The following is a 27,818-nucleotide window of genomic DNA, read 5'->3' as shown; positions in this document are numbered from 1 at the left end:
TCTGTTTACCGAATAATTTGTCTATAGAGAAATGAGGAGCAAGCATATTTTGATTAATATTTTAAAAGCCTTGGAAGTCAGCTAATAAAATGTTATCAGTTCTTTGGAAGGCAGTTATATCCTTTATAAATAGTGGACTTGGATTGACTCGTTCCTTCTTGTTGAGTAATAACATATTCTTGAACTTCATATTTGATGAATACAGATTTACTTTGCTAGATCTTTGAGTACCTTGGGATGTTCTTGTGTAAACACATGTGTGTTGGGTTTCTTTTCTTTTCTTTTTCTTTTTCTTTTTCTTTTCCTTTCTTTTCTTTTTTTGGGGGGGAAATTACTTAAGAGACACATTTGGTAATGTGTATTTCTGTTGCATTTTAAAATCAAGGCTCATCTTCTTCACTATGATCAGTACAAATTGTAACTAAGCTTTAAAAAGCATCACAATGTTTGGGCTTGCATCTCTAGGAACCTCGGACTTGCTAGGCTGCAGTTTCTCTTCAAGCAATGAGAACTCTTAGCTTTTGTTAAGGAAGACCTGAAATTTACTGGCAGTAAGAAAAGAGAGCACTTTTCTTAGGTGGAGTTTATTTTGGGCAAGGCAGAAACAGCTTACTGGGGTGAAAAACCTAACTAAATGGTGAATTGTGGTGATTGGAATCTACAGAATGAAGCTCGATACCCAAGTAGGTATCAAGTTGTTTGGTGTGCAAATTTCTTGTGCAAATTTAGATTCAGACTTAGGGAGTGGTAGGTACCATGATACAGCAGGAAAAGTCTTGCTTTGTATAAATCAGCCTGACTTACTAGGTGTGGACAATAACTAGCCTCTCTGATTTCCCTCAATAGTAAAACAAGGATCAGGACTTTACCTAGTAGGGTTTATTCTGAGGATTAGAGAACATATCTATATTCTAGGCCTATATGACATAGGCCCTCAATCAGTGATGGCTCATTATTTTTATCATTGTCGTCTGCAGCAGCACTCCTGCTTTCAGATGACTCTGTTTTACATTTTCTCTAAAACTACTTGTTAATCAAGCAACTGCATAACCTAATACACTAGACAACTTTAAGATAGGAATAGAGAGTTCTATGAATACATAGAACTTGTATCTCAGGATACAAGACTTTGAAATATGTAAAGTATATATTATTTACATAAGCCTGGCTTCCTTTCCCTTCTGGACTGGTTTTATTTGAGTAAAGCCCTAAAAATATTCCATGTAGAACTGTTTTTCTACTTTTCTACTCCTTTTTGGCATAGCCTGGGATAGCACAGAGAACTGTAAGTGGGAGAAAAAGTAAACTTTGACTCTAGCTGCTCAAAAGAGTTTTTAGGGATGGAGGATGAAAGCCTCATTATTTACCCCAGGGGATGCTCATAAAAAATAAAGGCAAATCTTAAATTAAAAAAAAAAACCCTTAGGTTTGTATACTACCAAGTAGAATGCACATGGTTGAAAGTTGCTTTATTTCTGTTCTGCAGAGTTCAGTTGAAAAGTCCAGTAACTCTCAAATTTGGAACTTGTGTTTTTAATATAGAAATGGGAATATGGGAATTAGTAGGGGATTACTTTAACTGCTATGTGTAAGAACTCTGTAAGTATTAATAATTTGAGCTTGGGTTCTTGAACTGAAATTAACAATCCCATGAGGGCTCATTATCAGGAGCTAAATCTCTAAAAATATTATATCGAAAAGCAGTTTTACCTTAAATCGTCTCCCATCCAATATGCTGGTGCCGAGAAATGCTCAGATAAAGTCTAAAAATTTCAGGTTCAGGATGAATATATAAAGAAGAGTCACATTGTTAAATAAAGCATTTTTCTCTGTTTCTTTCTTTTTAAAGATTTTATTTTTAAGTAATCTCTATACTCAACATGGACTCGAACCTACAACCCTGAGATCACACGCTCTACTGACGGAGCCAGCCAGGCACCCCTATTTTTCTTACATTAGATTTTAGATTTCATTTTGGGTTGACAATCTAGAATTTTATATTGATTTAATCCAGAAAACAATAGAGGTCCCCCTTACAATCATATTTACTTAACTGTGAATTCCAGTTTAATTGCCAGAAATAGGATTTTAATATAACCAAACCTAAAGTAGAAAAGTATGTCATTTTCAGCATGTAAATGGATATTAATTGACACATTCATTAAGATCTTGGTTTTTGGGGACCTGGATGGCTCTGCTTTCAGCTGGGGTTGTATTCCTGGGGTCCTGGGCTAGAGCCCCCGCCTCAGGCTCAACAGGGGCCTCTCCCTCTGCCCCTCTCCCTGCTTCTGCACTCGTGCTCACTTGCTTGCACTCTCTCTCACTCTCAAATAAATAAAATCTTGAAAAAAAAATCTTGGCCTTCATATTCTTCAGCCAGAAGCTAGGTTGGGTGAAGACTAGGAGTTTCTTCTTTTCTTCATGCTGGGTAGAGTGGGTGCTGATGGAACTGTGGAACAATCCAGGAATGAGCTGTAGCAGTGCTGTTAGTTCTATGCCCCACTGCTCAGTAAACAAAGATTTCTAAGCACTGGGGACTTAGGTTCTCCATGGCTCCTTTATTAATCATTTTAAACCACCTAAATGCAGCGGATTAAATTGTCACAAATGATTCATGTTAGTATGTCAATTGAATGTATATAGTCATGAAGTTATTCAACTCCTAATTTAAAAAAACTCAAAATGATTTTAGTGATTAGAATCTAGTTGAAACTATTTCCACATTAAGATCATCTATGATGGGATATGAAGCAACAAAACTTTCAGACTCATTTACTTTTGTTTGTTGTCTTTGCTTTTATTTGCAGTTCTGGGAAATGCCAGTGCAAAGCGGGTGTCACCGGCTCTCCATGTGATCGATGCCAAGATGGATATTATGGCTTTAGTGAGAGCAGCTGCTTGCCCTGCCAGTGTAATAATCGGTCTGCCAGTTGTGATGTCCTCACAGGTACACACTTTCCTTAACTTTGTTATGTAATTAGGCCATAGTTCTTTTCATACATTTCAAAAATTATGTTTTTTCGTTGGAGAGCTATGGAAGCAAAGAAGCCTATATGAACTAAAATACCCTCCAGAAAGGCTAGAACTCTTCCTAAGTAAGTGAATGATCACTAGACATTTTATTTCCACGGGACATTTGCTGATTCTAGTCATAGGCTAAGGAACAGATTTGGCCCAAACAAAGGAATTTGTCTGGAGGAAAGAGATACAAGAAGAGTTTTTGGCAGTTGTTTGGGACTTGTATGATGGATGGAAACTAGGGGAGCCCTAAACACAAGGCCAGTTTTCTCACAGGACATTAGCTGATTATGTAAGAAATGAGAGCGGCCCCAAAGGAATAAAGAAGTCTCTCAGTCTTCTGGTGCTTAGGAGACAAAACCTCAGAAAGAGGAGCTCTGCTACCCTATGCCACCATCTCTCTCGAGATACTGCCACGTTCTGAAGGGTGTGGAGTGGGATCTGGGCTGAAACCACCTAAGGGCAGTACTGAATCTGTTGTAGTCTCTCAGGGCTGAGGAGTCTCAGGGATGCTAGGCTCTCAGTCAGAAGCGTTAGAGGGCCATGACCAAGAAATAGTGATGAACCGTAGATGGACTGGCTCATGCTAAAATTGCAGTCCATCTTCAACCCATCTCAATTTTGAATTGGATTGGGGTGATTCTCTCATTGTATCTGCCAACAGAGAAAGGAGAAATCATCTCTGGTTCTTTTATACACTGTGTCTGGCATACGATCAGAAACACTAGACAATGCTGAAGAGCGGAAATGTGACCAATAATAAAGAGAAAAAAGAAACAATGAAAGCAGACCCACAGATGATCCAGATGTTAGTTAGCAAACAATGCCTTTAAAATGACTAAAATTGATGCTTTAAGAAGATAGAGGAAAACCCAGAAAATAGGTAAAAAAGAGGCAAATTTCAAGAGAATTGGAATTTAGAAAAAATCTAAAGGTCAGCCTAGAACTGAAAAATACAATATCTGAAATGAATAACTCATTGCATAGATTTAACAAAAGATTATTCACAACGAAGACAAGGTGAGTAGACTTGAATACAGTTCAGTTAAAAATCTCCAACTGAAGCACAGAGAAAAAAATGCAATGGAAAGAAGAGAGCAGGAAAGACATGTGGGACACAGAGCCAAGAAGATGAACATAAATGATATCGGAGACTCAGAAAGAAAGGAGGGGAAAGAGATTGAGGCAGAAGCAAAATTTGAGGGCAGCCCGGGGGGCTCAGCAGTTTAGCGCTATCTTCAGCCCAGGGCCTGATCCTGGAGTCCCAGGATCAAGTCCCACGTCGGGCTCCCTCCATGGAGCCTGCTTCTCCCTCTGCCTGTGTCTCTGCCACTCCCCACCTCTGTTTGTCTCTCATGAATAAATAAATAAAATCTTAAAAAAAAAAAAAAAAAGAAGCAAAATTTGAAGAGAAAATGGCCACGAATTTTCTAAACTGGTGAAAGACATCAGCCCACCGATTCTGAAAACTCAGCATACCCCAGGCGGTTTACAACAAAGAAAACTATATTGAAGCAAACTATTAAAAACTAAAGACAATGACCTCGGCCGATGGTCGGTTTTCTTAAATGTACGGATTAGAAATCCTTCCTTGGGAATCTTTTTTTTCTCCCCAACAGAAACATCAGGACAAACTAGTCTGACAAGTGCAAGTGTTTTTATGAAAGCAGAGTAGCAGAATATTTGAAATTCAAAGTACCTTGAAAAGAATTGGAAATTCTTTGTTTTACTCCTCTAGTCCATGGTGAAACAGATTGATTTAGGAAAGATTGTGGGTTTTTTTCTGTTATGGCATCTGGTCCCTGGCTACTTACTGGTTCTCTCTCATGCTCTTCTTTTTCTCTACTGCCTGTGATGAAGTCATACTGGCTTCTGTTCCTGAGACAAGCTGTGTTCCCTTGTCCTAAGGTCCACACACATGACCTTTCATATACCTCTACCCCACGCTAGTCCCTTTGCCTTATTCAATCATTATTTTTCCTTCAGGCCTTCAATTAAAGTTTATTACATTAGAAAGCAGTTCCTGATCCTCCAAACTGAATGTCGGTCCCCAATTATACACTGTCATATGCAGTTGTATTTGTGTCACAGCACGTAGCATAGTTTATATATTTATTTGTGATTATGAGTCATGTGTGGCTTGCTCATGAGGGTAGGGGCGATATCATTGTTCATCATCGTACACAGCCCCTAGCATGGAGCTTGGCACCCAGTCAGTACTCACGAAATGTTTGTTAGGTAAATGAACAAGTGAATGGAAAAACACACGGAGGAGAGAGAAATTTCAATCCTGGTGAAGGACAGGAAGGCTTCATCATACTGAGTTGAGTTTCATTTCTCCCCAAATCTTTTATTTTATTTTTTATTTTTTATTTTTTTTTCTCCCCAGATCTTGTACAGTGAGAAAGCAGTCTGCACTGCGGGCTCTCACTGCTAGTTTTCCTTGTAGCAATGAGGTGGTTTGTCTTTAATGTCAAGTAAATCCCAACCTGTCCTCGCTTGAGATAGTTTAAGGCAAAAGACCTTTCCGTGGTTAAAATTTCTAAAGCAGCTAGTAATAAGAGAAATAAATGGTTTCTCTGGAAATATAAGAAAAGTGGAATTCAACGCGAAGGGATGCAAATGCTTAATTTAAACTGGAAGCTTAATGTATACTCAGCCTCTCCTTTTGTCTCCAAGGAGATTTTTCCTACAGCGCTGTGATACGGCTGCCCTCTGGTGGCCACTCACTATATTTTCACAGTTCCTGTGTTTCCCTTTTCTGGTCTTTTTCTGTACCTGGTGTTTTAGGGGGAGCAGATTTTAAAGTAATCTTTTTGTGATAAAATGTATTGGGGGAAAATTTTTGGAAAACAGTTTCACAGTGTGTATCAGAGTCTTAAAAATACCTCCTGGATCCAGCAATTCTGTTTCCAGAAATCTATTCTGAGGAAATAATTCTAAATTCATAAAAAGCTTTGTGTTCCAAGAGGCTTATTAAAGTGGTAGTTGTAATTCTAAAAATTAGACAACCCTATTTCTATCAACAGAGAATGAAGCAAATTATGTTACCTAGGCAGCACATGATCAAGAGCATGGCAAGTGCAATCTTGACTTTACCTTGACCAAATTACGTAGCCTATTTCTTCATCTAGAAATGCAGATAATGACAGTAACTGTCTAATGGGTTGTTGTGGTGATTCAGCCCAATATATTTATAAAGCCTTAATTACAGTGCCTGGCTCATTATAAATAATCAATAAATGGCAACTACAGCTAAAGTTGTCATTAAAATGTTTTAAAAAGCGGTACGTAACAACATGAGAGAGTGAAACAAGCAGGGCGTGAAATGACTTGGCTACATATTTAGACTATTTGAAAACCAAAACTGAAATATATATATATATATATATATATATATATATATATATATGGAAAGATTTCAAGGAAAAATATATTCAAAATCATAATGACCTATTTCTTGTGACTTGTTTCTTCTTTCTACTCTCCTTATTACCTAGATTTTCTTTATTGAGTATATATTTATGTTAAAGTGGAGGTTGGGGACTGTTGTTTTTTTAAACTGAAACTTTATATTCACATGGTGCACTTTTTTTTTTTTTGAGGAGATTTATTTATTTTTGCTCCTCTTGGGCGCCTGGGTGGCTCAGTTAGTTAAGTGTCCCACTCTCGGTTTTTGCTCAGGTCATGATCTTAGGATCCTGGGATGGACTCCCGGGCAGTACTCCACGCTCAGCAGGGAACCTTGAGGATTCTTGCCCCTCCCCCTCCCCCCACCGTGCGTGTGTGCGCTCGCTCCCTCTCAAACGAATAAATAAATCTCACGTTTGTCTTCTCCATTCGTACTGTCCCGAAGTGATGGCATTCAGTCCCCTGGACTTGATTTAAAATGCCACCTCGGTCTGTGCTGCCAGATTGCCACTCCTGCCTTGATCCTCACGTCCAAAGGTCCAGCGGCGCGTGGGACGCCTTCGCCTGCAGGCCTCGGCTGGCCCCGGGCCGCTCGCCAGCCTGCGCACCTGTCCCCGGAGCCTGACCACGCCCGCCGCCGGCTCCCTGGGCCCAGCACCCAGCACCCAGCGCGCGCCCTGCCGTCCCCGGAGCCACCGCGACCTCTGGGCCCCTGCCCTCTCGGGCTCCTCCTCGCCTCTCACCCGCGGCCGCCCACCGTCCAGTCGCCGCGGGGGCCGGACTGATCTTCTCAAAATGTAAAACCAGGTCGCGACTGTCTTGTCCTGAAACCCTTGACCGGCTTCCCGCGCCCCTTGGAAGGAGTCTCCCGCTGCTCCCTCCGGTCTCCTGTCTCCGTGAACTTGAAGTTTTTGGCCCCTGCCCTTCTCCGCCCTTCTCCGCCCTTCTCCGCCCTTCTCCGCCCTTACTCTCCCTTGTCACGTTTCGGCAGGTTCAAGTTTGCTCTGCAGAGAGGATCAGGCGTTTCTTCCCACAACAGAGCACATGCTCTATTTCTGAAACGTTTATATGTAAGCCATGAAATGGAAAAACAAATAAGGACAAGGCCTTTTACAGGTGGCGATTTATGTTTTCAAAGCGTTGTCAGTGAATTTGGTTGGAAAGGAGCCCCACAGTCCTTTCTTTGCCTGGTTGCGTTCTTGGTTACCCTTCCACATCGGTCTGCTGCCTCGCCAGCGAGCATGACATCATCTTCAGGAAACACTCATTCCTTTTTTTTTTTTTTTTTTTTTTTTTAAGATTTTATTTATTTACTCATGAGAGACACACAGAGAGAGAGGCAGAGACACAGGCAGAGGGAGAAGCAGGCTCCATGCAGGGAGCCCAAGGCAGGACTCGATCCCAGGACCCCAGGGTCATGACCTGAGCCAAAACCACACACTCAACTGCTGAGCCACCCAGGTGTCCCCCTTTTTCTTTCTTTCTTTGTTTTTTTTTAATCCACTCCTTTGGTCATCTTTCAGCAAAGAGAATGTAAATTTTAAGGCGGAATTGTTGTATTTTGGGCGGTTCCAGACACAATATATAAAGTTAAACAGGCGCTAATTTTTACATATATTTATCATAAAAGAAAGACCCTCAACTTTTAGATTTTTTTTTTAAGATTTTATTTATTCATAGAGACACAGGGAGTCAGGGGGCAGAGACACAGGCAGAGGGAGAAGCAGGCCCCATGCAGGGAGCCCGACGTGGGACTCGATCCAGGGTCTCCAGGATCACGCCCTGGGCTGAAGGCGGCGCTAAACCTCTGCACCACCAGGGCTGCCCCTCAACTTTTACATTTTAAGGGAACTTAGATTTCATCTAATGCAGCCTTCTTAATTTACAGATGAGGAAATTGGAACATAAAGAGAAAACATTTGTCTTACGGAATACTTTTTCACCCTTTGAAATACTGACATTAAATCATTAGGCCAAGAACGATCCTACTTTACAGATAGAGAAGTGAGACTCAGAGAGGCCATCTCCCAAAGGTCACATCACTGGTAAGAGGTTCAGCTGGGCGTGGAGCTCAGCTCCGACATTAATACTGTGCCAGTTTGCTTACGCCCTCTTGCCTCCCGGAGGGGAGCTATCAGCTGTGAGGACGGCAGGTGCACGCCGTCGCTTCCTCCTGCGTGTGCGTTTGCAAGGTTATGATCGTTACTGCTGTTATAAAAATATTTTCACCGAGTTTCTCATGAAATGTTTTTTTTTAAACTTATTTTTATTTATTTATGATAGAGAGAGAGGGAGAGAGGGGCAGAGACACAGGCAGAGGAGAGGGAGAAGCAGGCTCCATGCTGGGAGCCCGACGCGGGACTCGATCCCGGGACTCCAGGATCGCACCCTGGGCCAAAGGCAGGCGCGAAACCGCTGAGCCACCCAGGGATCCCCCCTCATGAAATGTTTTAAACTTGCTTGAGTTCAGGAAATATTTATAATACACGTGTGATAGAGTTTATAATGTATTAGTTTTACAATCAGGAAAAAAAATCAAGACAATAAAAATAAAAAGGATACGTACCTACTGGAGACACGTGAAAATGAGAGGGGAGAAACACCAAAAGGTCTGTTGGCCTCACATCTATTGTTATCACTCTGCTGTATTTATGTCTGTCTGTAATTTATTAATTTTCTTTCTCTGTGGCTGTTTTCCAGATGCATGCTATTTTTGAAGCAGTGTAATGAGTCTTATTATTAGACTTGTTTTCATCTTTCCTTTTGAGATAACATATTTACTACATAGGGTTACATTTTTTTCTCATTGACTTCTCATTGTAGGTATGGCATAAAATGGATAGAAATAAATTACTCTGGAAAGAATGTTTATTAAGAATTTTATAATTTCTCTTAAAAATTCACATTTTAATATAAACAGTTTAAGAGAATGGAGTTATAGCGTGATAAGCACCAAGGCTTGAGATCTTATCTAAAATAGTGAAAAGCCCCCAAACATGGGGTACCTGGGTGGCTCAGCAGTTGAGCATCTGCCTTCAGCTCAAATCATGACCCCAGGGTCCTGGGATCGAGTCCCACGTCGGGCTCCCTGCGTGGAGCCTGCCTCTCCCTCTGCCTGTGTCTCTGCCCCTCTCTCTGTGTGTCTCTTATGAATAAATAAATAAAACCTTAAAAAAAAAACCCAGACAATAAGCATGTAGGCCCAATAGCATTGTAGAAGCAAAGTATTTTTTTTTAATTTTTATTTATTTATGATAGTCACAGAGAGAGAAAGAGAGAGAGGCAGAGACACAGGCAGAGGGAGAAGCAGGCTCCGTGCAGGGAGCCCGATGCTGGACTCGATCCTGGGACCCCAGAATCACGCCCTGGGCCAAAGGCAGGTGCTAAACCGCAGAGCCACCCGGGCTGCCTTATCTTGGGTTTTTTAAATATGAAAATGTACACAGAATAAGATAACACATACTAATGGAGCTACACCTAGATTTAATAAATACTAACATTTTGGCATTTTGCTTAATACTTAAACATATTACATATAGTTAAATATTTGAAATAGAAAATTTCAAATACAGTTGGAATCCTCTCTTTTTTCCATAGTCTTGTTTTTTTCTCCTTCCCTCCACAGAGATAAGCAGAGCATAAAATTCTCTGATGCCCCCAGTCCACGTTGATTTTTACTGTATATCCTATGTATGTATCCATTTGCTTAGTATTGTTTAGTATGTTTTTAAAATTTTACAAGATAATTAAGTTTTCTCCATCTGTTTTGTATCATTCTGCAGTTTGCTTTTTTCACCCAATGTTGTTGTCAAGATTTATGGATATTCATATATGTAGGTGTAGTTCACTTCTTTACCTATAGTATCCCAACTGTGAAGGTAGTATATAATTTATACTTTTTCAAATAGGTCTTAGATTGTTTTTATTTTTAATTTGAAAATAGTCGCCCTGCTTTCCATATGTAGTCAGGCATCAACCCAGGCTTATTGCTACTTTATTCACGTACCCAGCCTTTCCCTAGAGTTTACAATCTAGCAGGGGACACAGGACTCACAGGCGTGGCCAACGTAGACATAAGATGGGCTGGAAAGTGAACTCCTGCCAGCTCACTTCTCCTGGTGAACTCGTAAGGTCTTTTGGTTAATATGGTATGATTTACTTGAAGTTATTGTGCTTTTAGAGCGCATCTTTAACTCCTTAAAATAATTTGCTTCTTTTAGGTGCTTGTTTAAACTGCCAGGAGAATAGCAAAGGGGATCACTGTGAAGACTGCAAAGAAGGATTTTATCAGAGTCCTGATGCCACGAAAGAATGCCTTCGCTGTCCTTGTTCAGCAGTGACGTCTACAGGCAGCTGTGTCATAGGTGAGGCCTTTCTCTAAATCTTCCATCGGAGGGGGAAACCAGGGCATCAGTTATCATTGTTATCAAGTGTGTTGATAAATGAAGTTCTGGGCAAAGAGGAGTGAGAGTACGGTGAGAGCAGGTGAAAGGGAGCTAGAAAAACAGCAAAGGTTTTTCTTTCTCGGGATTTGCAACCAAATCCAAATACATGTATATGAAGTGACTGGAGGGAGAGATGAAGAAGTTTTTGTTAAAATCATATTTTATTCCATCTTTCAGGACTAAAGAAGTAATAAAAATGTTGTAAGAGTGTCTCATCATTACAATTATTCGTATTCCTCATGTAAGCCGCCTATTTATTTCTTTTGTTCTCTACCTACAGAGAGTCTCTGGAGGGCCCCATCATTGTTACAATGAACTGGACAATTATGAATTAAGAAATAAGGTGTAGATCATTAATTGCTTTGAGAGGAGATAGTGGGGGGGGGGTTAAAAACCATTTTGAGGACCAGTAGTTGTTTTGTTTTGGATCTTTTTTTTTTTTAAGATTTTATTTATTTATTCATGAGAGACAGAGAGAGAGAGAGAGAGAGAGAGAGGCAGAGACACAGGCAGAGGGAGAAGCAGGCTCCATGCAGGGAGCCCGACGTGGGACTCGATCCCGGGACTCCAGGATCAGGCCCTGGGCTGAAGGCGGTGCTAAACCGCTGGGCCACCGGGGCTGCCCTGTTTTGCATCTTTAACTGTAGCTTGAGACTGTACTGAATTCCTTTGGTATTCTCTCACTTTTAGAATCAGGTGAATTGGAGCCTAGATGTGTCCAGTGTAAAGAAGGCTACACAGGCCGGAACTGCAACAAGTGTGAAAACGGCTATTACAATTCTGACAGCATCTGTACCAAGTGCCAATGTCATGGCCACGTGGACCCAATTACAACTCCAAAGATCTGCAAGCCTGAGAGTGGTGAATGCATCAACTGCCTCCATAACACCACTGGGTTTTGGTGTGAGAACTGCCTAGAAGGCTATGTCGGAGACCTCGAGGGAAACTGCATCAAGAAAGGTAAAGCTTCACCTAAGGTGGTACATTTAATATCTAAGCCTAGCAGTGAAAATTTCAGAACAGCTACCATTAGGTTTATAAAACCTTCCGATCCCACCAGAGGGAGTTTTCTGGAAAACCAGAGGAGTTTTCTGGAAATAGATTTTGATAGCTATTTGCCTAAAGGGATCTCCTTCTATTCCTGCTGCTCTCCTGCTGCTCCAAAGTCAACTCCAGAAATCTGAGGCCCACGACAAAGTCATTGCAGGGTTCCCACATTTTCTCTTCATCTATTTTCATTTTTATGTTAATAATTTAAAAGTCCTATCATTTCTTTTATCCTTTGGTTCCTATATTCTCATCACTTCCAGTGACCACCAAAGGTCTTTGGAAGTTAGGGACGTGTAATCTGGTTAGAAGTTCCAGCTGAGAAACGAGACTGCACTGTAGCATCTGTCCTACCTAACTTTGGGGCCGAGTTTCCTCCATGTGCAGTGGAGGAAAGAGCGATAATAGTCCTTTTGATTTTTAAAAGAAAAGGTTATTAATGTAGCAAAATGTTTCTTGCCGGAAAGGTCAGTAAAGGTTTAGATAAAAATTAATGATTAGAAATTCAGCATGAGTTAGGGATATTCAGGCTTTATTGGGTCACAAAGTGATGAGACCATGCTCTTCTAGAAACCACTCTGACATTCTGACCGATGCTGAATCCTGGGCTGATGGACCATTGGTCTGTGGCACGTGCCGTTCCTCTGCCATTTTCTTGATATCCTTATTCTGTTGTGATCAAGGCTAACAGACAGACTGACCCTGTCACTAGGCTGGGGATCCTTTCACTCGGTTCCCTTTCCTATCTGGAGGCATGCTTCACCCCTACTTGGCTGACAGGACTGTGATGAGTTTTCTTATCAGTTACTAGATAACATAGAACATGCCTCTTTGGGGGATAGATTAATGTGTCTGACTGTGGTGACGAGTTATAGTGACAACAGCAGCCACCGTGTCGAGCGCCTCTGACGCGCCAAGCCCTGGGAGCACTACGTGTGGTAACGCGCCGTGGCGCACTGTCTCACACGAGGCTCCCCGGGAACTCCGCAAAGTAGGCGTTGTCACTCCCATTTTACAGATGAGGAGCCTCAGTGTTAACAAGATTCACTCACTTGCCTGTAGCCGCACAGGTCTACTGGATCCCAAGGGCTTCGGTACCTCTCCTGAGCTGTGTGGTCTTAGCACTTTAATTATGAAACCATCTATGATCTGTGTAAAGGAGGATAGGATCCCACAGGGCTAAAGGAGGGCCGTGTTTTCTCCTGGCTGACATCAATATTGGACTTTGAAATTGTGTTTTTCAAAAGTAACTAGAAATACGATTTTTCTTATTCTGTTTTTGCCACCTTTGAAGAGAATTTCACCTTCATGAGATGCCATCAGACATGTTGAACTTATTTTAGTTCAAATGATTGCATTTTTATCCCTGTCACTTTTAACCGAGTGATTCAGGAGTCCGTGGTGACATATTTACTGCCTTTGCAGGAATCTGTGTGAATCTATCCGAGAGCCAAGAAGGATAGGAAACTCCAACTTTGGAATTTTCCCAAAGATTTTAATATTCACATTTTGGAGAACAGCCATGGATGTAATAATCTAGCTTCTAGGCCTTGATTCCTTTCACTATGCTTCTCTAAAAATTATTTTTAGCTTGTGTTACCTTAGAGCAGAGTATCATGTCAACATCCCATATCAACTTCCACTCCCACGTGTATTTCTTTTATTGTTTCTTAAAACTAGATAATTTTGTCTTTTACATTTCATTCTCTGTTTTTATTTTCAGAAGTTATTGTTCCAACACCTGAAGGTTCTACCATTTTGGTTTCCAATGCCTCTTTGACCACATCAGTGCCCACCCCTGTTATAAATAGTACATTTACCCCCACAACCCTGCAGACTATCTTTTCAGTAAGCTCTGCTGAAAACAGCACGTCAGCTTTAGCTGATGTTTCATGGACCCAGTTTAACATCATCATTTTGACAGTCATCATCATCGTGGTGGTGCTGCTGATGGGTTTTGTGGGGGCTGTCTATATGTACCGGGAGTACCAGAACCGGAAACTCAATGCCCCCTTTTGGACCATCGAGCTGAAAGAAGACAATATCAGTTTCAGCAGCTACCATGACAGCATTCCCAATGCAGATGTGTCAGGACTCTTGGAAGATGACGGTAATGAAGTGGCTCCCAATGGGCAGCTGACCCTGACGACACCCATACACAACTACAAGGCCTGAGGAGCAAGAACCGTCGTCCTGGGTCGTTAGACCACAGTGCTCAGTAAGACTGCATCGGCTCCTGGGCCGGACAAGGCCTGGGTAGTGCTTGCTGAGAACGCCAGGGCGTGGGGTGCACCTGAGATGTTCGGGTACAAAGCTGTAATGCACTTAGCCTGTTGCTCTTAGTTTCCCCGTGAAGATCTGAAGCGGTCACTGTCAATAAGGACTTGTAGTAAAGTATATTTTTGTACCAGACTACAGGGGAGTATAGGAAGGCTGAATCCCACAGTGCAGCCCACACCTACTTTGACCTCCTAACAGACTCCTGGGGAAGTGTTCACCAAACCAGCGGAAGCTTGATGGAAGCGGAGGGAGGAGGACTGCTGGAAGGCTTCGTCTCCATTCCTGAAACGCCTCTTTTAAAAGGAGAGTCCGGGATGATGTTCCTTCTACTGTGCTAAAAGACATCGCCGAAGAAAGCTTAACGTCGGGGCTGTATCACAATAAACAATCTCGATTGTTTCTAAAATAGGGGCAGAAAAGTCTCAAGATCTTTAGTGTGATTTTTTTTTTCCTTCCCTAAGTCTTGCTCAATGATAGGCTGAAGCACAGGATAAGCTAATGGTGGAAAGAAGAAGGCAACATCTGGGAGCGGGAAGCTGACGGTCCTCCTTAGGGTCTCAGTGTAAATGGTAAATTGCCTAAAAATAAGGACTCTTCCTGCCTCTAGAGAAATAAGGTGTATATAGTTAATGTAGCATATCTGGTCAACATTGTATTTGTATCTATTTGTAAAAAAAAAATCATGTCATATTTTATCATCTAGAATTTATTTGTACAGCAGTTAATGGTGTTGTAAAAAGAAAATACGGGGATTGGTTAAAATAACATAGATGGCAATATTGCTAGAGCTGGGACTCTGGTGACCATCAATCATTTTTAGTCCCTCTTTGAACACTGTTGAAATTTATAAGAGGTCGGATGTTTCTGACCCTTCTCTCCCTTTCTCAGTCTCAAAGTAGAGCTGTGTGTTCTTGGACTGACTACAGATTCAAGCAATAGATTTTTTTTTTTTTTTTTTTTCAAGCAATAGATTTTTAAGTCATTGATGGTTCAGCTGGGACACGGGCCACACTCTCCAAAATACTCCCCCGATGAGACATTAGCCGCTCTACATATTTTACATAGATCAGTGCAGATCATGTCCACACACACACACACACGTCTTTAAATACAAAAGATAGTCTTCCAAAGGAATTAGAAATATTTTAGTTCCAAAAGAAAAGCCATCATGTGACTTGGGATCCCGTTTTCATGCCTGGGAAATATTTCTATTCCTCCTCCACCCACCTCAAAAAAATACCTTCTGCTTTTGAACATAGCTTCTCACCCATCCTCCAGGCGTGTGTCCCATCTTCCTGCGGAGCTGCGGTTCCGCTCTCTCCTGCTTGGGGAGTAGCTCTGGACTTGGGTGGGTTCGGTCAGTCCTTGCTTTCAGACACGGGTCTCCCCTAGAGGCCACCTACTCTTGCTCTCATCTGTCTTGATACTGACAGATGGTGGGTTCAGCAAGCCAGGAAAAGCAGCCAGAAGTCAAATATAGATATTTATAGGAGGGACGGCTCACTGTCAAGTGGCTAGGAAAAAAGGGGGAGGATTTATTAGATTAGCCCTAAGAAATCCAAGTTGACCGCCTTCCCCAGAGAAAAACCTGGAATTTGGTCGTCCCTCTGCAGGAGAGCCCTAAGTTTTCTGAGGTTTTAGGGATGATGTTCTGGAGGATGGACAGATGGATCCTCTGCTTCCAGCACCTGAGGTGCCCCGGTGTCTGGCCATTGCTCATGAGAGGACAGGTCACGGTACATCACATCATAATAAAATCAGTGAGTACCTCTGTGGCCCTTTGCAGTTGGCAAGCACCTTTCCATCCCTGTGTCCCCCGCTCCTCCTCGTAGTGCCCTGAGGAGGCAGCTGTTGTCACCGTTTTACAGATGAGGCTAAATGTGTTGTTCGAGGCTCTCCAGCACGTCCTCGGGGGGCTTGGAATCGGGCCTCCTCACTGTGAAGCGCATGTTCTTCCAACTGTGTGCTCATCAGAAGCTGCCCAGAGCCGCAGACCAAGACCGTGGGAGGAGAGTCCTGCGGGGAACGGAACGCTTCTCCCTTCTGTAAGTACGAGGCAGGTCCGGGGCCCCACGGCCGTAGGGGACCCTGCGGGAAGGACGCGGAGGACTATCTGAAGCTGCAATCGAGGATAAGGAAACTACCAGTTTGTGCTTCGTTACAGTGAACTAATCCTCCCGAGCAGGGAGGGAAAGTCGGCTTCCCCAGCAGCTGCCTCCTACGCACGCTCAGCCCGAGCACTGCACAGCCCCAAGGAGGTGTGCGAACGGAACACCTGCCTCTCTCCTAGACTGGCCCCCCTCAGCCTGGGGGTGGACGGCGGGGAGACGTACAGGTTGACCCAGTAGAGACAGCAGGAGTGTTTGCTGGGTTCTAGGAGCCGAAGCCAAATAGTCCAGACTCCGGCCATATGGACATTTCTTCAACAGGCCTCACGTGGTATTGCAGACGCTGAATCACAAGGAGCATTGATTCTTCCCAGTGGAAAAAAAAATAATGTCTTAAAATGTGTTTTAAACAATATTCTTTAGTGTCCCTTGCTTTTTGCTGGTGGAAATAATTTTGTTCTAAAATTTAACTCAATCATGAAGTGATCTGCCAGCAAAATCGGAGTAGGAAACTAGCAGGGAATGCATTACCCGATACTGATTCCTGTAAAGGTAGGACCCCATCAGTCCCTTAGGTAGATCCTATTGGAAGAATTTTTGAATAAGGATTAGAAACGTGTTTGTTTTCAGGCAAGGCGAGCGTGAATCCTGCTGACAAGTGACAGATACTGCTACTAAGTGATAACCGCGCGGTCCTTCCTTCGCGTAAGCCCCGATGCATTTCGGCGGATGCCCCAGGTCGTGTTGGCTCTGTCCTCCCCCTTCCCTCCCCCCACACCATCAGCTCCCAGATGCCTCTTATTAATGGACTCTCGGGTCACAGAGAGACGGTGATGGAAACTAAGCTCACTTACACCGAGGGCCCGCGGGTTTGCTGTGTCTCCTCTCCGGGCACCTGCATTTTAGGGGCGGGCAGAGCAGGTGTGATGGGAGGAGAGGATTTGTACAGGGGTCACACCATATGGCTACTCTTTAGCCCACATGGCCCGGAGAGCTGGTCGTCAGAGCCTCGCCCCCGCGTCGTCGCGGCCCGCGAGTGCCCTCCGGACGCTGAGCCGTCGCCGCGCGGTTCTGGTGGCCGAGCCCAGGAGGGGCGGGCTCCCGGGGCTTTCGCGAGGCCCTGCCCTCTGGGATGCCAGGCCGCTTGCACGCACATCCCCTGCTTCTCACCCCCGGCGCACGCGGGTGGGAGTTGAGCCCAGGCCTCCAGGAAAGCTCTGCGACAAACGTTCAGAGGAGTAAGAAGCGGCCGCGTGCCCCGTTAGGACACGGGAAGCACTTGTGGCCCCGGCCGCGGGGGACTCCTCACGGGCCGCTCTGGCCTCGGGCGGCCTGCGGTGGGCGCGGACGGGAGCCCCGTGCTGGGGGTGGCCGAGGTCGGCGCCCCGAGGGGAGGCGGGAGGGACACACGGCCCATCGGTGACGGCGGGTGCATCGGGGTCATGGGTCCTCAGCAGGGCAGGAGCCACGTGGGCACAAGCGCTCGTGGTTACACGTCAGCCCCAGCCGTCGGGGGAGTTTCCAAAACTACGCTCGTCTGTAGGTCACTAAGATTCTAACACAAATTTTAAAAACGTGTCTCCTGCATATGCTGTACTAGGCTTCATGATGCATTTCTAAATTTGTGTATGATTTGAATATATGAAAAGAATTTATACAAGAGTGTTATTTAAAATTATTAAAAAATAAATGTATATAATTTGTACCTATTGTAGATTTGTTTTACTTTTTATTACGTGGTCAGGGTTTTAATATATGTCACAAAGCATTTATTTTCAAACCACTTCATGAAAATCTTTGAATCCTCCATTTATTGACCGTGCTTTTTGTTTTAACTGCCTTTAAATAATGTTTTAAACCATTTACGAAAAAAAAAAGCCATAAGATTCCCCTTCTTAGGACAAAACAAATGCTCCGGGGTAGAGGGCGGTAAAAAGCGTATATTAACATATATCCTTGTTTGTGCTTTTGCCTGCCCGCCATGAGAGTCATTGGGATTTCCATGAAAATTCTAAGGAAAAAATTTGCTCCTTTTGAATTTCTTTTTCGTACATATAAAAAATTATTTCCTCAGTATGAATCTGAAGGATTCCGTTCTGTGTTTATTAGACAACCTGCAGCGAGAGTACATCTTTTTATTATTTTGAAGTACCCTTGAAGATTCTGTATTTTGACAAAGCTCAGAGGTGTTTAATGGGATGCCATCTAGAGATCCAACGGGTACTTTGAAAAAAAAAAGACCTTTCTTGGTGCTGAGAGCTTTATAAACTTCAGTGGGTTTGTTCAACTTCAGTCAATTGATATTTAAACTTCAAAACCCTTTTTTTTCCTTCTTGTCACACAAGAAAGCACGTTGTATTGCTGTATGATCCCACCTTATACTTTCATACATGTGGGTGCGTAATGTATGTGATTGGGTGTCATGCATGACAGAAATCTAATTAAAATTTCAAAAGAAAGGAAATGTGAGTATAATCTTAGCACATCAAGAAGAAATATTGCCCCAAATATTACTTTGATAGTATCGTATTCGTACGTTGGATGAAAGTTTATCCAAGATATTTATTAGATTATCAAAACCAGGTGTACTCATTTTCCATCGGAGTAGAAGATGCATATGTTCTACAAAAAATCCACATGTTGCATTTTAATTAAACCAGTGACTTCAAAGTAGCAATTATGTTTAGTTGCGTTTTAAAAGTTAGGCTTAAATTCAAAACAGAGTGATAGTGAGATGAGATAGTATTAGGCTGAAAAGAGATATTTTCAGTGAATGTTAAAAAGGTTTTCCATGTAAGTCAGCTTTTCGAGGCAATTTTTTTTTAAGATTTTATTTATTCATGACACACAGAGACAGAGGCGGAGACACAGGCAGAGGGAGAAGCAGGCTCCACGCAGGGAGCCCGACGGGGGACTCGATCCCGGGACTCCAGGATCACACCCTGGGCTGAAGGCGGCGCTAACCGCTGAGCATCCCGGGCCGCCCTTTTCAAGGCAATTCTATGAAGAAATCATCGTAGTGCTTGAAGTGCTGGCTTTCTAGCGTTTCCACGTACAAGATGAACGCATCACACGTGTTAATGTGTTCTTTATATGTATTAACAAGTAGGTTTTAAGCCTTGGATGTTGAGCCTCAACTTTCTGACAGTTGCACAAAAAAACAGGCAAAAAGTTTTCCTTTGTGTTTAATAAGAGTGGCCTTGGGGTAATAGAGGAAGTGCTTGGGAGCAGATCTTATTTTGCGGTTTCCTTTGCGTTGTCGGACCAGCCGCTAGAGTCTGCTCTGTCCGTTCTGTCTTCTTAATCTCGGTCTCAGATAAGAAGAGTCTCAACCCTCCCGCAGTTCGTTCCCATTCTACCCCAACGATGCTTGACCCGCGTAGGACTTCGTACAGGTGCAGGCCACACGGCGCCTCCCTCCCTTTGCTGGTACTCTTTCCCCTGCCCTGTGACGTCCCTGGGAACGGGTATTCAGCCTTTGCGACCCCTTGGTGAAGGAGAGCCGAGCATCCTGAATCTGTATCTCTGTTTTGCCTAATGAACACCCCTTATTGCACATGTTTTATTGGAAACACTTGTTGTCGTACGTCTTCCCCAGTGGACTCTCCATTCCTTGGAGCCGGGACCCTTTATTCTTTTATCTCTAGTATGTGGCAAAGTGCCGGCACATCGTGGATGCTCAAAAACTGTGGTTTAAAACAAAAGTTATGGGATGCCTGGGTGGCTCAGTGGTTGAGCATCTGCCTTTGGCCCAGGGCATGATCCTGGAGACCCGGGATCGAGTCCCACATCGGGCTCCCTGCATGGAGCCTGCTTCTCCCTCTGCCTGTGTCTCTGCCTCTCTCTGTGTGTCTCTCATGAATAAATAAATAAAATCTTTAAAAAAAATAAAACAAAAGTTATTGGACAGATCTAGGATTTGGCGCGTGAACGTAACTGGTGAAATTTAAGAAACATTCAGCCGGTAGGAGAGGGTATCTCACTTACTAGAGACGTCAGCATATGCACTTCGGAGGGTCTGAGAAGCTCCTGAACTGGCGTTCTGCTTTGTGAGTGCAAATAGTATGCGTGTGTGCGTGTGCACGTGCAGGCGGGCGCGTGTGTTCTGGAGGAAAGGTCCATACCCTAAGTCATAGTCTCTAAAGGACCTGTGATCCCAAAGGATTAACAACTGGTTGCATGGTGATTACCGTGTGCACTTCAGTAGTAAAAACCCACTGAATGGTAATCGGTACAACTTTAAGAAATTCACTTCTGGGAATTCCTCATAAGGAAATGACCTAGAAAGCAGAGAATTCTGGGCAAAAAAATTTTTTTCCCCAGAATGTGTATAAAATTTAAAAAATGGGGACAAACTCTAGATGGTCAACAATAGAGATGTGGTTTAGTGCGTGCCCTTGTCAAGATAAAATATGATCATTAAAAAGAATTAGGAAGAATGACTAAAAACAGAATCAAGATTCAGTGAAGACAAACGGTATTTTGCAGATGTGCGTGCAGTTCCACTGCTGGTGTACAGTTTAGAGAAACTCTTCTGAATGTGCATTAGGACGCACACTTCAAATTCTTCACTGCAGCATCATTTGTTGTAGCAAAATAATTGGAAACACCCCAATTGTCTGTCAGTAGAAGAATGAATACGTTTTGATGTTCCAAATACCTGAACAGAATTCTATGCAGTGGTCAAAAACGAATGGATTGTATGAATGTCTGTATGTATCAATATGGATGAGTCTCAAAAACATAACACCAAGCCAAAAAAAAAAAAAAAGCCATAGAGAACGTATACAATATAATTTCTTTTACCTACTGACCAAAAATAGGAAATATATTGTTTTAAAAAACATACATATATGAGAAAACTATAAAGAAAAACAAGAGTGATTAATACAAAAGTGAAGATACCTTTGGAAAAGAGAAGGGGATGCAGAGGTGACCTCAAAGGTACTAGTAATATTCTTAAGAGACGTGTGCGAACATGGGCTTTTTATGTGTCCTTTTTAAATACTGTGTGTGTAGATCCATACACAAGCACACATGCACACTCGTGTATATGTGTTACACGTCACAGTGAAAATCTTCAGTAGGATATAAACTGGTGGATACAACATGATTTCAACTATGTTGAAAAACAATACAGAAAATGTTTGGGAGGAAATCCCACAATGTGTGATATCTATACCACTGACCGCACAGAAATGCAAAAGATTCTAAGAGGCTCTATGATCAATTACATGCCAACAAATGAGCCAACTGGAAGAAACGGATACATTCCTAGAAACATCCAGTCTACCGAGCCAGAATCCCGATGCGACAGGAAACCTGTTCAGCCCGATTACTAGCAAGGAGGTCGAATCAGTAATCACAAACCTCCCAACAAACAAAAGTCTGGGTGAATTTGCCAAACTTTCGAAGAAGAATTAATACCAACCCTTCTCAAGTTCTTTCAAAAAAAAAAAAAAAAAAGTAGGGGCAGGGGCTGGGGTGCTCTTCTCAACACATATTATGAGGCCAGCATTATCTTGATACCAAAACTAGACAAGGATTCCATAAGAAGAGAAAATTACAGGCTAAACCCCTGATGAAGATAGATACAAACATTCTCAACCAAATGTTAGCAAATGGAATTCAACGATATATTAAAAGAATGATACACCATGATTGAATGCGATTTATTCCAGGGATGCAAGGATGGTTCAACATTCATTAATCAGACAATGGGATAGACCATATTAACAAAATGAAGGATAAAAATCATGTGATCAATGGGGCACCTGCCTGGCTCAGTCAGTAGAGCATGCAACTCTTAATCTTGGGGTCGTGAGTTCCAGGCCCATGTTGGATGTAGAGATTACTTTAAAAAATATTTTTAAATTTTTTTTTAAATTTTTTATTTATTTATTTATGATAGAGAGAGAGAGAGAGAGAGAGGCAGAGACCCAGGCAGAGGGAGAAGCAGGCTCCATGCACCGGGAGCCCGACGTGGGATTCGATCCCAGGTCTCCAGGATCGCGCCCTGGGCCAAAGGCAGGCGCCAAACCGCTGCGCCACCCAGGGATCCCTAAAAAATATTTTTAAAAAGTCATATGATGATCTCAATAGATGCAGAGGAAGCATTTGACAAAATTCAACATCAATTTATGATTAAAAATCTCAACAAAGTGGATATAGAGGAAAAGGACCTTTACACAATTAGGACCATATATGGCAGGTCCACATCTAACATCACACTCAATGGTGAGAAGCTGAAAGCTTTTTCTCTAAGATCAGGAATAGGACAAGGATGTCTCCTCCCGCCACTTTTATGTAACACAGTATTGGAAGTCCGAGGCATAGCAAACAGGAAAGAAAAATAAAAGTCATCCAAATTGGAAACAAAAATAAAAGTCACTATTTGCAGATGGCATCACATTATATATAGAAAACCCTGGGGACTCCATTAAAAAAAGCTGTTAAAACGAATAAATGAATTCAGTAAAACTGCAGGATACAAAATCAATACACAGAAATCTGTGGCATTTTTGTACAGTAATAATGGGTTATCAGATAAATTAAGGAAGCAACTGTATCAAAAAGAATAAAATACCCAGGAATAAATTTAACCAAGGAGGTGAAAGTCCTATGTATTGAAAACTATGAGGCATTAGTAAAAGAAATTGAAGAAGACACAAATATATGAAAAAGTATCTCATGCTTATGGATTGGAAGAGTTAATATTATTAAAATGTCCATACTACCCAAGCGATGTACAGATTCAACGTAATTGCTATGGAAATTCCAGTGGTATTTTTCACAGAACAAATAATCCTAAAATTTGTATGGAATCAAAAAAACCTTGAATAGCCAAAGCAATCTTGAGGAAGAAGAACAAAGCCGGAGCCACCATGCTTCTCGATTTCAAACTATATCACGAAGCTGCAGTGATGAGATGGGATGGCATCTACCTAAAAACAGACACACGGATCACTGGAACAAAATAGGAAGTCCAGGAATAAAGTCACGCATACGTGGTCAAGTAACTGGCGGCAACAAAGGAGCCAAGGATATACAACGGGGAAAGGCCAGTCTCTTCGATAAATGGCCCTGACAAAATTGGACGGCCACGTGCAAGAGGAATGAAATGGGGCCACTGTCTTACGCCGTACACACAAATTAGCTCAAAATGCATGAAAGACGTGAGCGTAAGACCCGAAACTGTAAAACTAGAAAAAATGTTGGCAAGAAGGTGTTGGTGAGGATTTTTTGAATCTGACATTAAAAGCAAAGACAACAAAACCAAAGATAAACACGTAGAACTACACAACCTAAAAAGTTCCTGCACATGAACAAAAATGAGGGCAGCCCGGGCGGCTCAGCGGTTTAGCGCCACCTTCGGCCCAGGGTGTGTTCCTGGGGTCCTGGGATCGAGTCCCACGTTGGGCTCCTGCATGGGGCCTGCTTCTCCCTCTGCCTGTGTCTCTGCCTCTCTCTCTCTCTCTGTGACTATCATAAATAAAAAATAATAATAAAAAAAAACCGCAAGGAGATAGCACCTCACACCCGTCAGAACGGCTACGGTATCGAAAAGACAAGACATAACCAGCGTCGGCGTGGGTGTGGGTGTGGGTGTGGAGCAGAGGGAACCCTGTGCTCTGTCGGTGGGAAGGTAAATTGGTGCAGCTGCTCGGGGAAAGTGTGGAGCTTCCTCAAAAAAAAAAAAAAGTAGAGCTACCACGTGATGCAGCGATCCCACTTCTGGGTGTACATCCGAGGGAGATGGAAACCCTGGGCCGGAAGGCATGTGCACGCTCACGCCCACTGCGGCAGACCGACGACGGCCAAGACAGGGAGACAACCCGAGCCCGTCGATGGGTGAATGGACAAGGAAACCGCGGTGCGTGTGTGCAATGGGATCTCGCGCAGCCGTGAAGAACGAGACCTTGCCATTTGCCACGACACGGACGGACCTCAAGGGCATTATGCTCAGGGAACTAAGTCGGCAGAGAAAGACACGTATCAGGTCACCTGTCTTATATGTGGAATATAAAAAAGAAAAAGAAACAAAAAAACCCCAAGGTCATAGGAAGAGAGAACAGATGGTGGTTACAAGAGGTGAGGGGGTAGGAGAAATGGGGGAGTGTGTATGTTCTTTTGGTTGAAAAGATTAAACAAAAGTAAGTGTTAGAGACCTGACGTGTGTATGAAGGTCCCTACAGTCAGGACAGACAGACAAAAGAGATAAAAGGAGACAAATCTACGGTCCATTTTATCTCCTAAGGGTCAAAGAATCAGATCCTCCTAAATGTTCATGCACTTAGTATATATATGGAAACCTTAATTATGGGGCGAGAGGAAGAGCACTGGGCCAAATGCAACACTGATCCACGATAAAGATGACGATGAAGGAGGACAGGTGACGCGCTGTGTCCACCATCAGGTCCTCTTTTCGATTTGATGGCTGGACTGTCTTCAGCTCTTTGATCCCGGGGCGGAGCACAGGTACCAGGGAGAGCTCGGCCGACCCGGGGGAGCGGGGGTGGGGGTGGGGGGGTGGGAGCGGGGAGCGGGCAGCGGGTCCGCCGAGCTGCGCTTGTCCGGCCGCTGCACCTGCCGCGCACACAGCGGACCCCAGCTGGCCGGCGGCGGTGGCTGTGGGCGAAGCGCAGACCCCGGGGGCTGTGACCTGGGCAGCAGCAAGTTGCTTTTAAGGAGGAGCGCCAGGGGGTGACCCCGGGAATAGGGGGAGCGCCGGGGGGTGACCCCGGGAATGAACGGCCCCGAGGCTCCCCTGAGGGGCACTGCGGGTGCAGCTGGCTCCTGGCTGCGGAGAGCTCGCCCCACCCTGGGCTGTGGGCCCGGACCTTCTGGGACCTTCTGGGACCTTCTGGGACCTTCTGGCACCTGCTGCGCGGGGAGCCAACCCAGCCCGACCTTGGAAGCTCCCCTCCTGCCCGTTCTCCGGCGCTCGGACCTAGGGCTTGGGGTCAGCCGGCTTCATCAGGGGACGCCGTCTCGCCAGGAGGTGAGGTGCTTCCAGGCAAGGACAAGGACGTTCACGGTTGTCTACTAAGCCTCTGTTTTAGTTGCGGTAATAATTTGGGGGGTAATGAAGCAAATTGCGTGGGCTCCAGCGGAGATGGAGAGGCCTGAGCCAGGCCCAGAGCCGGGGACAGTTACACTTTGAATTTCCTCAACTACAATGAATAGGTAGCGACGTCGGCAGGTGCGGGCCTGGGCGAAGGCTGACGGGCATTTCGTCACGGTCTGGTCTGCGGCTCACCTTTAGGTCTGAAAACACAGACACGCTCACGGGGTGCGACGGAGGTGGGCAAGAGTCGGGTGACACCACGGCAGCCGCTCACGCCGGTTGCGCCCGTGTCCCAGCGGCCAGCAGCTTGGGCCCCGGCACGGGATGCGCGGGAGCCGCGGGGCAGACGCCACGGCATGGAAGAGGGTCCCCGGCCACGGAGAGCAGGGCTCCGGATTCCGGGCGGGCCCCACAGCACGGGGCCTCGGGACGTCGCTGAGCGGCTCCCGGTCCCGCCCGGTCCCTCCCAGTCAGGGGATCGGTGCTGCCCTCACAGCTGCACCCAGGTCAGATTCAGCCTGTTCGGCGAGTGCAGCCGGCCCCGCGCTGGCCGCGTCTCTGGTGGGGGACAGTCCCTGCCTCCCCGCCCCCAAGAGCTCCTAAGAGCTTACCCCGAGGGCCCCGCGCAGGCCGTTCCTCCCGTCAGGAGGGGGCACCAGGGACGGGCCTGTGCGCGGCCACGCCGGTGTCGGACCTGGAGGGAAGGAGCAGCACTTCTCTGAGTTGGATCCAAGCCGGTTTTGTGTTTCCATCATGGGGGAGGGAGGGGGGGGCAGGAAGGTGTCCGGAGGCTGAGGTCGGCGGCGGCTCTTGGGGTCCCCGTGGGCCTGGGCGCAGGGGAGACGGGGCCGGGCGGGGGGGGGGTGAGGTGCGGGCACATCCGGGCCGCAGCCCAGGCTCGGAGAGTGCGGAGCGGCCTGGGCCAGGCCGGACCGGGGCGGCCTCTCCGGGGGACGGGGACGTCTGGCAGGTTTGGTTCCATGTCCCCCGGGAGGGGCCTTTTGCCCTTGCGTTACGTGGGGAGAGCAGCTCTGGGGATGGCCTGTTACCTGGGATCTACTCATTCTCCGACCGACACTTGCTAAGCACCTGCCGTCTGGCGGCTGCACTCCTGGACCCCGAGGACGGAACTGAAAGCCCAGCCGGGGTGTAGCCCACGGGACGCCTGGTCCGGGGGAGTGTGCATGAGGCACGTCCGTAGGGACACGAGGCGGGGCGGTCTCGAGCGGAGGGGACCCTGCACCGCTGGCCGCTCGGGGGCGATGGAGGTGCTTACATCCGCGTGGATCCGGAGGATGCGGTTGTTGACTCAGTTCCTCGTCCACGCAGCGCATCTCCAGTGAGAACAGCCACGAGGAGGGAGCTCCTGTGGGCAGGTGGGAAGAGGTGGCCCTGGTCGGGGGGGCCGCTCGGGACAACAGAAGCCCCGGCGTGGCGCGGGCAGGCCTGTGCGTGGGGGGCTCCTCCCACGGGTGCGACCTCCCGACCCCGCGGCCCGGCCCACGCGGAGGCTGTGTCTGGTGGGAGCCCACAGGCCCAGCTGCCGTCTCCTGGGACCCGCCGAGCGCCCCAAGGCCACTGAGGCCGCCACGTGCTGCCTTTAGCTGCGAAATGGTGACGCGGCGTCCCTTCCCGAGGTTTCCCTGCCGTCAGCCGATGCCGCGGCCCGCACCGGGTGGACTCGGGGTGTCTGGTGGGGGGCGGGGGGCCCGGCTGCCGCCTTCCCGGGCCTTGGCAAGTCTCCAGAGAGCTGAGGAGCATCAGCTTTTGGGAGCTGGGGACCGGGTCACCAGGCTGCTGTGTGACTCTGGGACAATGATCGTGTCTTGAGCCTCGTCTCCTTCCGGGAGGGCAGCACACTCGAGCGTCGGAGGACGAAGCATCAGGGGATGAAGAAGGTGACACGGGCCTCGCACGGGGTGTCGCGGAGGCGGGGGCTTCCCCTCCGCTGGCCTGAAAGCGTGAGGAGCGCGTGGTGCGTCGTGGACCCGTGACCCGAACGAGGTCGTGTTCTCTCTGGCCGAGCGGGTCGCGGCTGAAGGGCGGCCTCCCGGGTCAGGCTCCGCGTGTCCCCGCGCCCCAGATCCGCCGTGTCCTCGGCAGCCGCGCGCCCCGCGGGCTTTACTTCGATTAGAGACGGAGGCCGCGAGCGACGGAGCGGGAGGAGGCCGGGGCCGGGGGGGCCCCAGCAGGGAGCGCGACGCGGGCTGGTCCCGGGACCGGGCCACCCCCGAAGGCCACCTGCGGCCCAGCGCCCAGGCGCCGGCTCGGATTTGTAGTTGTGCCTTTTAAGCAGCTCCTCAGGCCGGGCGGCAGCAGCCGGCGACAGCACCGCGGCTGGGGCTCAAGGCCGGGCCTCGGGCGGGAGGCCTGGGCTCGTCGGGCCCGTGTCCCCCACCGGCCGCGGCGGGCAGGGCCCTCCTCCGAGCCACCCTCGGCGCC

General features: G+C 45.9%; 1 protein-coding gene and 1 long non-coding RNA gene across 2 annotated transcripts in view; one reads left to right on the top strand and one right to left on the bottom strand.

The window, feature by feature from the left end:
* Positions 1-18,014, top strand: part of MEGF9 (multiple EGF like domains 9) — a 77,477-nt gene extending 59,463 nt beyond the window's left edge. The window contains exons 4-7 of the mRNA XM_072840351.1: positions 2,808-2,947; positions 10,650-10,793; positions 11,565-11,834; positions 13,645-18,014. Of these exons, the coding sequence (XP_072696452.1) occupies positions 2,808-2,947; positions 10,650-10,793; positions 11,565-11,834; positions 13,645-14,096 (1,006 nt within the window). The 3' untranslated portion in view covers positions 14,097-18,014. The remainder of the gene's footprint in view (positions 1-2,807; positions 2,948-10,649; positions 10,794-11,564; positions 11,835-13,644) is intronic.
* Positions 18,015-24,939: 6,925 nt separating this feature from the next.
* Positions 24,940-27,495, bottom strand: LOC140641022 (uncharacterized). Its single transcript, XR_012037594.1, has 3 exons — positions 26,426-27,495; positions 25,988-26,070; positions 24,940-25,576 (listed from the first exon to the last, which is right to left on the bottom strand). It is a non-coding gene; the product is annotated as an uncharacterized lncRNA (long non-coding RNA).
* Positions 27,496-27,818: the final 323 nt, after the last annotated feature.

This window comes from Canis lupus, chromosome 10 (assembly GCF_048164855.1).
Source record: "Canis lupus baileyi chromosome 10, mCanLup2.hap1, whole genome shotgun sequence".
NCBI lineage: Eukaryota > Metazoa > Chordata > Mammalia > Carnivora > Canidae > Canis > Canis lupus.
The sequence above is the reverse complement of the archived record's forward strand: the minus strand, read 5'-3'. Positions and strand labels throughout refer to the sequence as shown.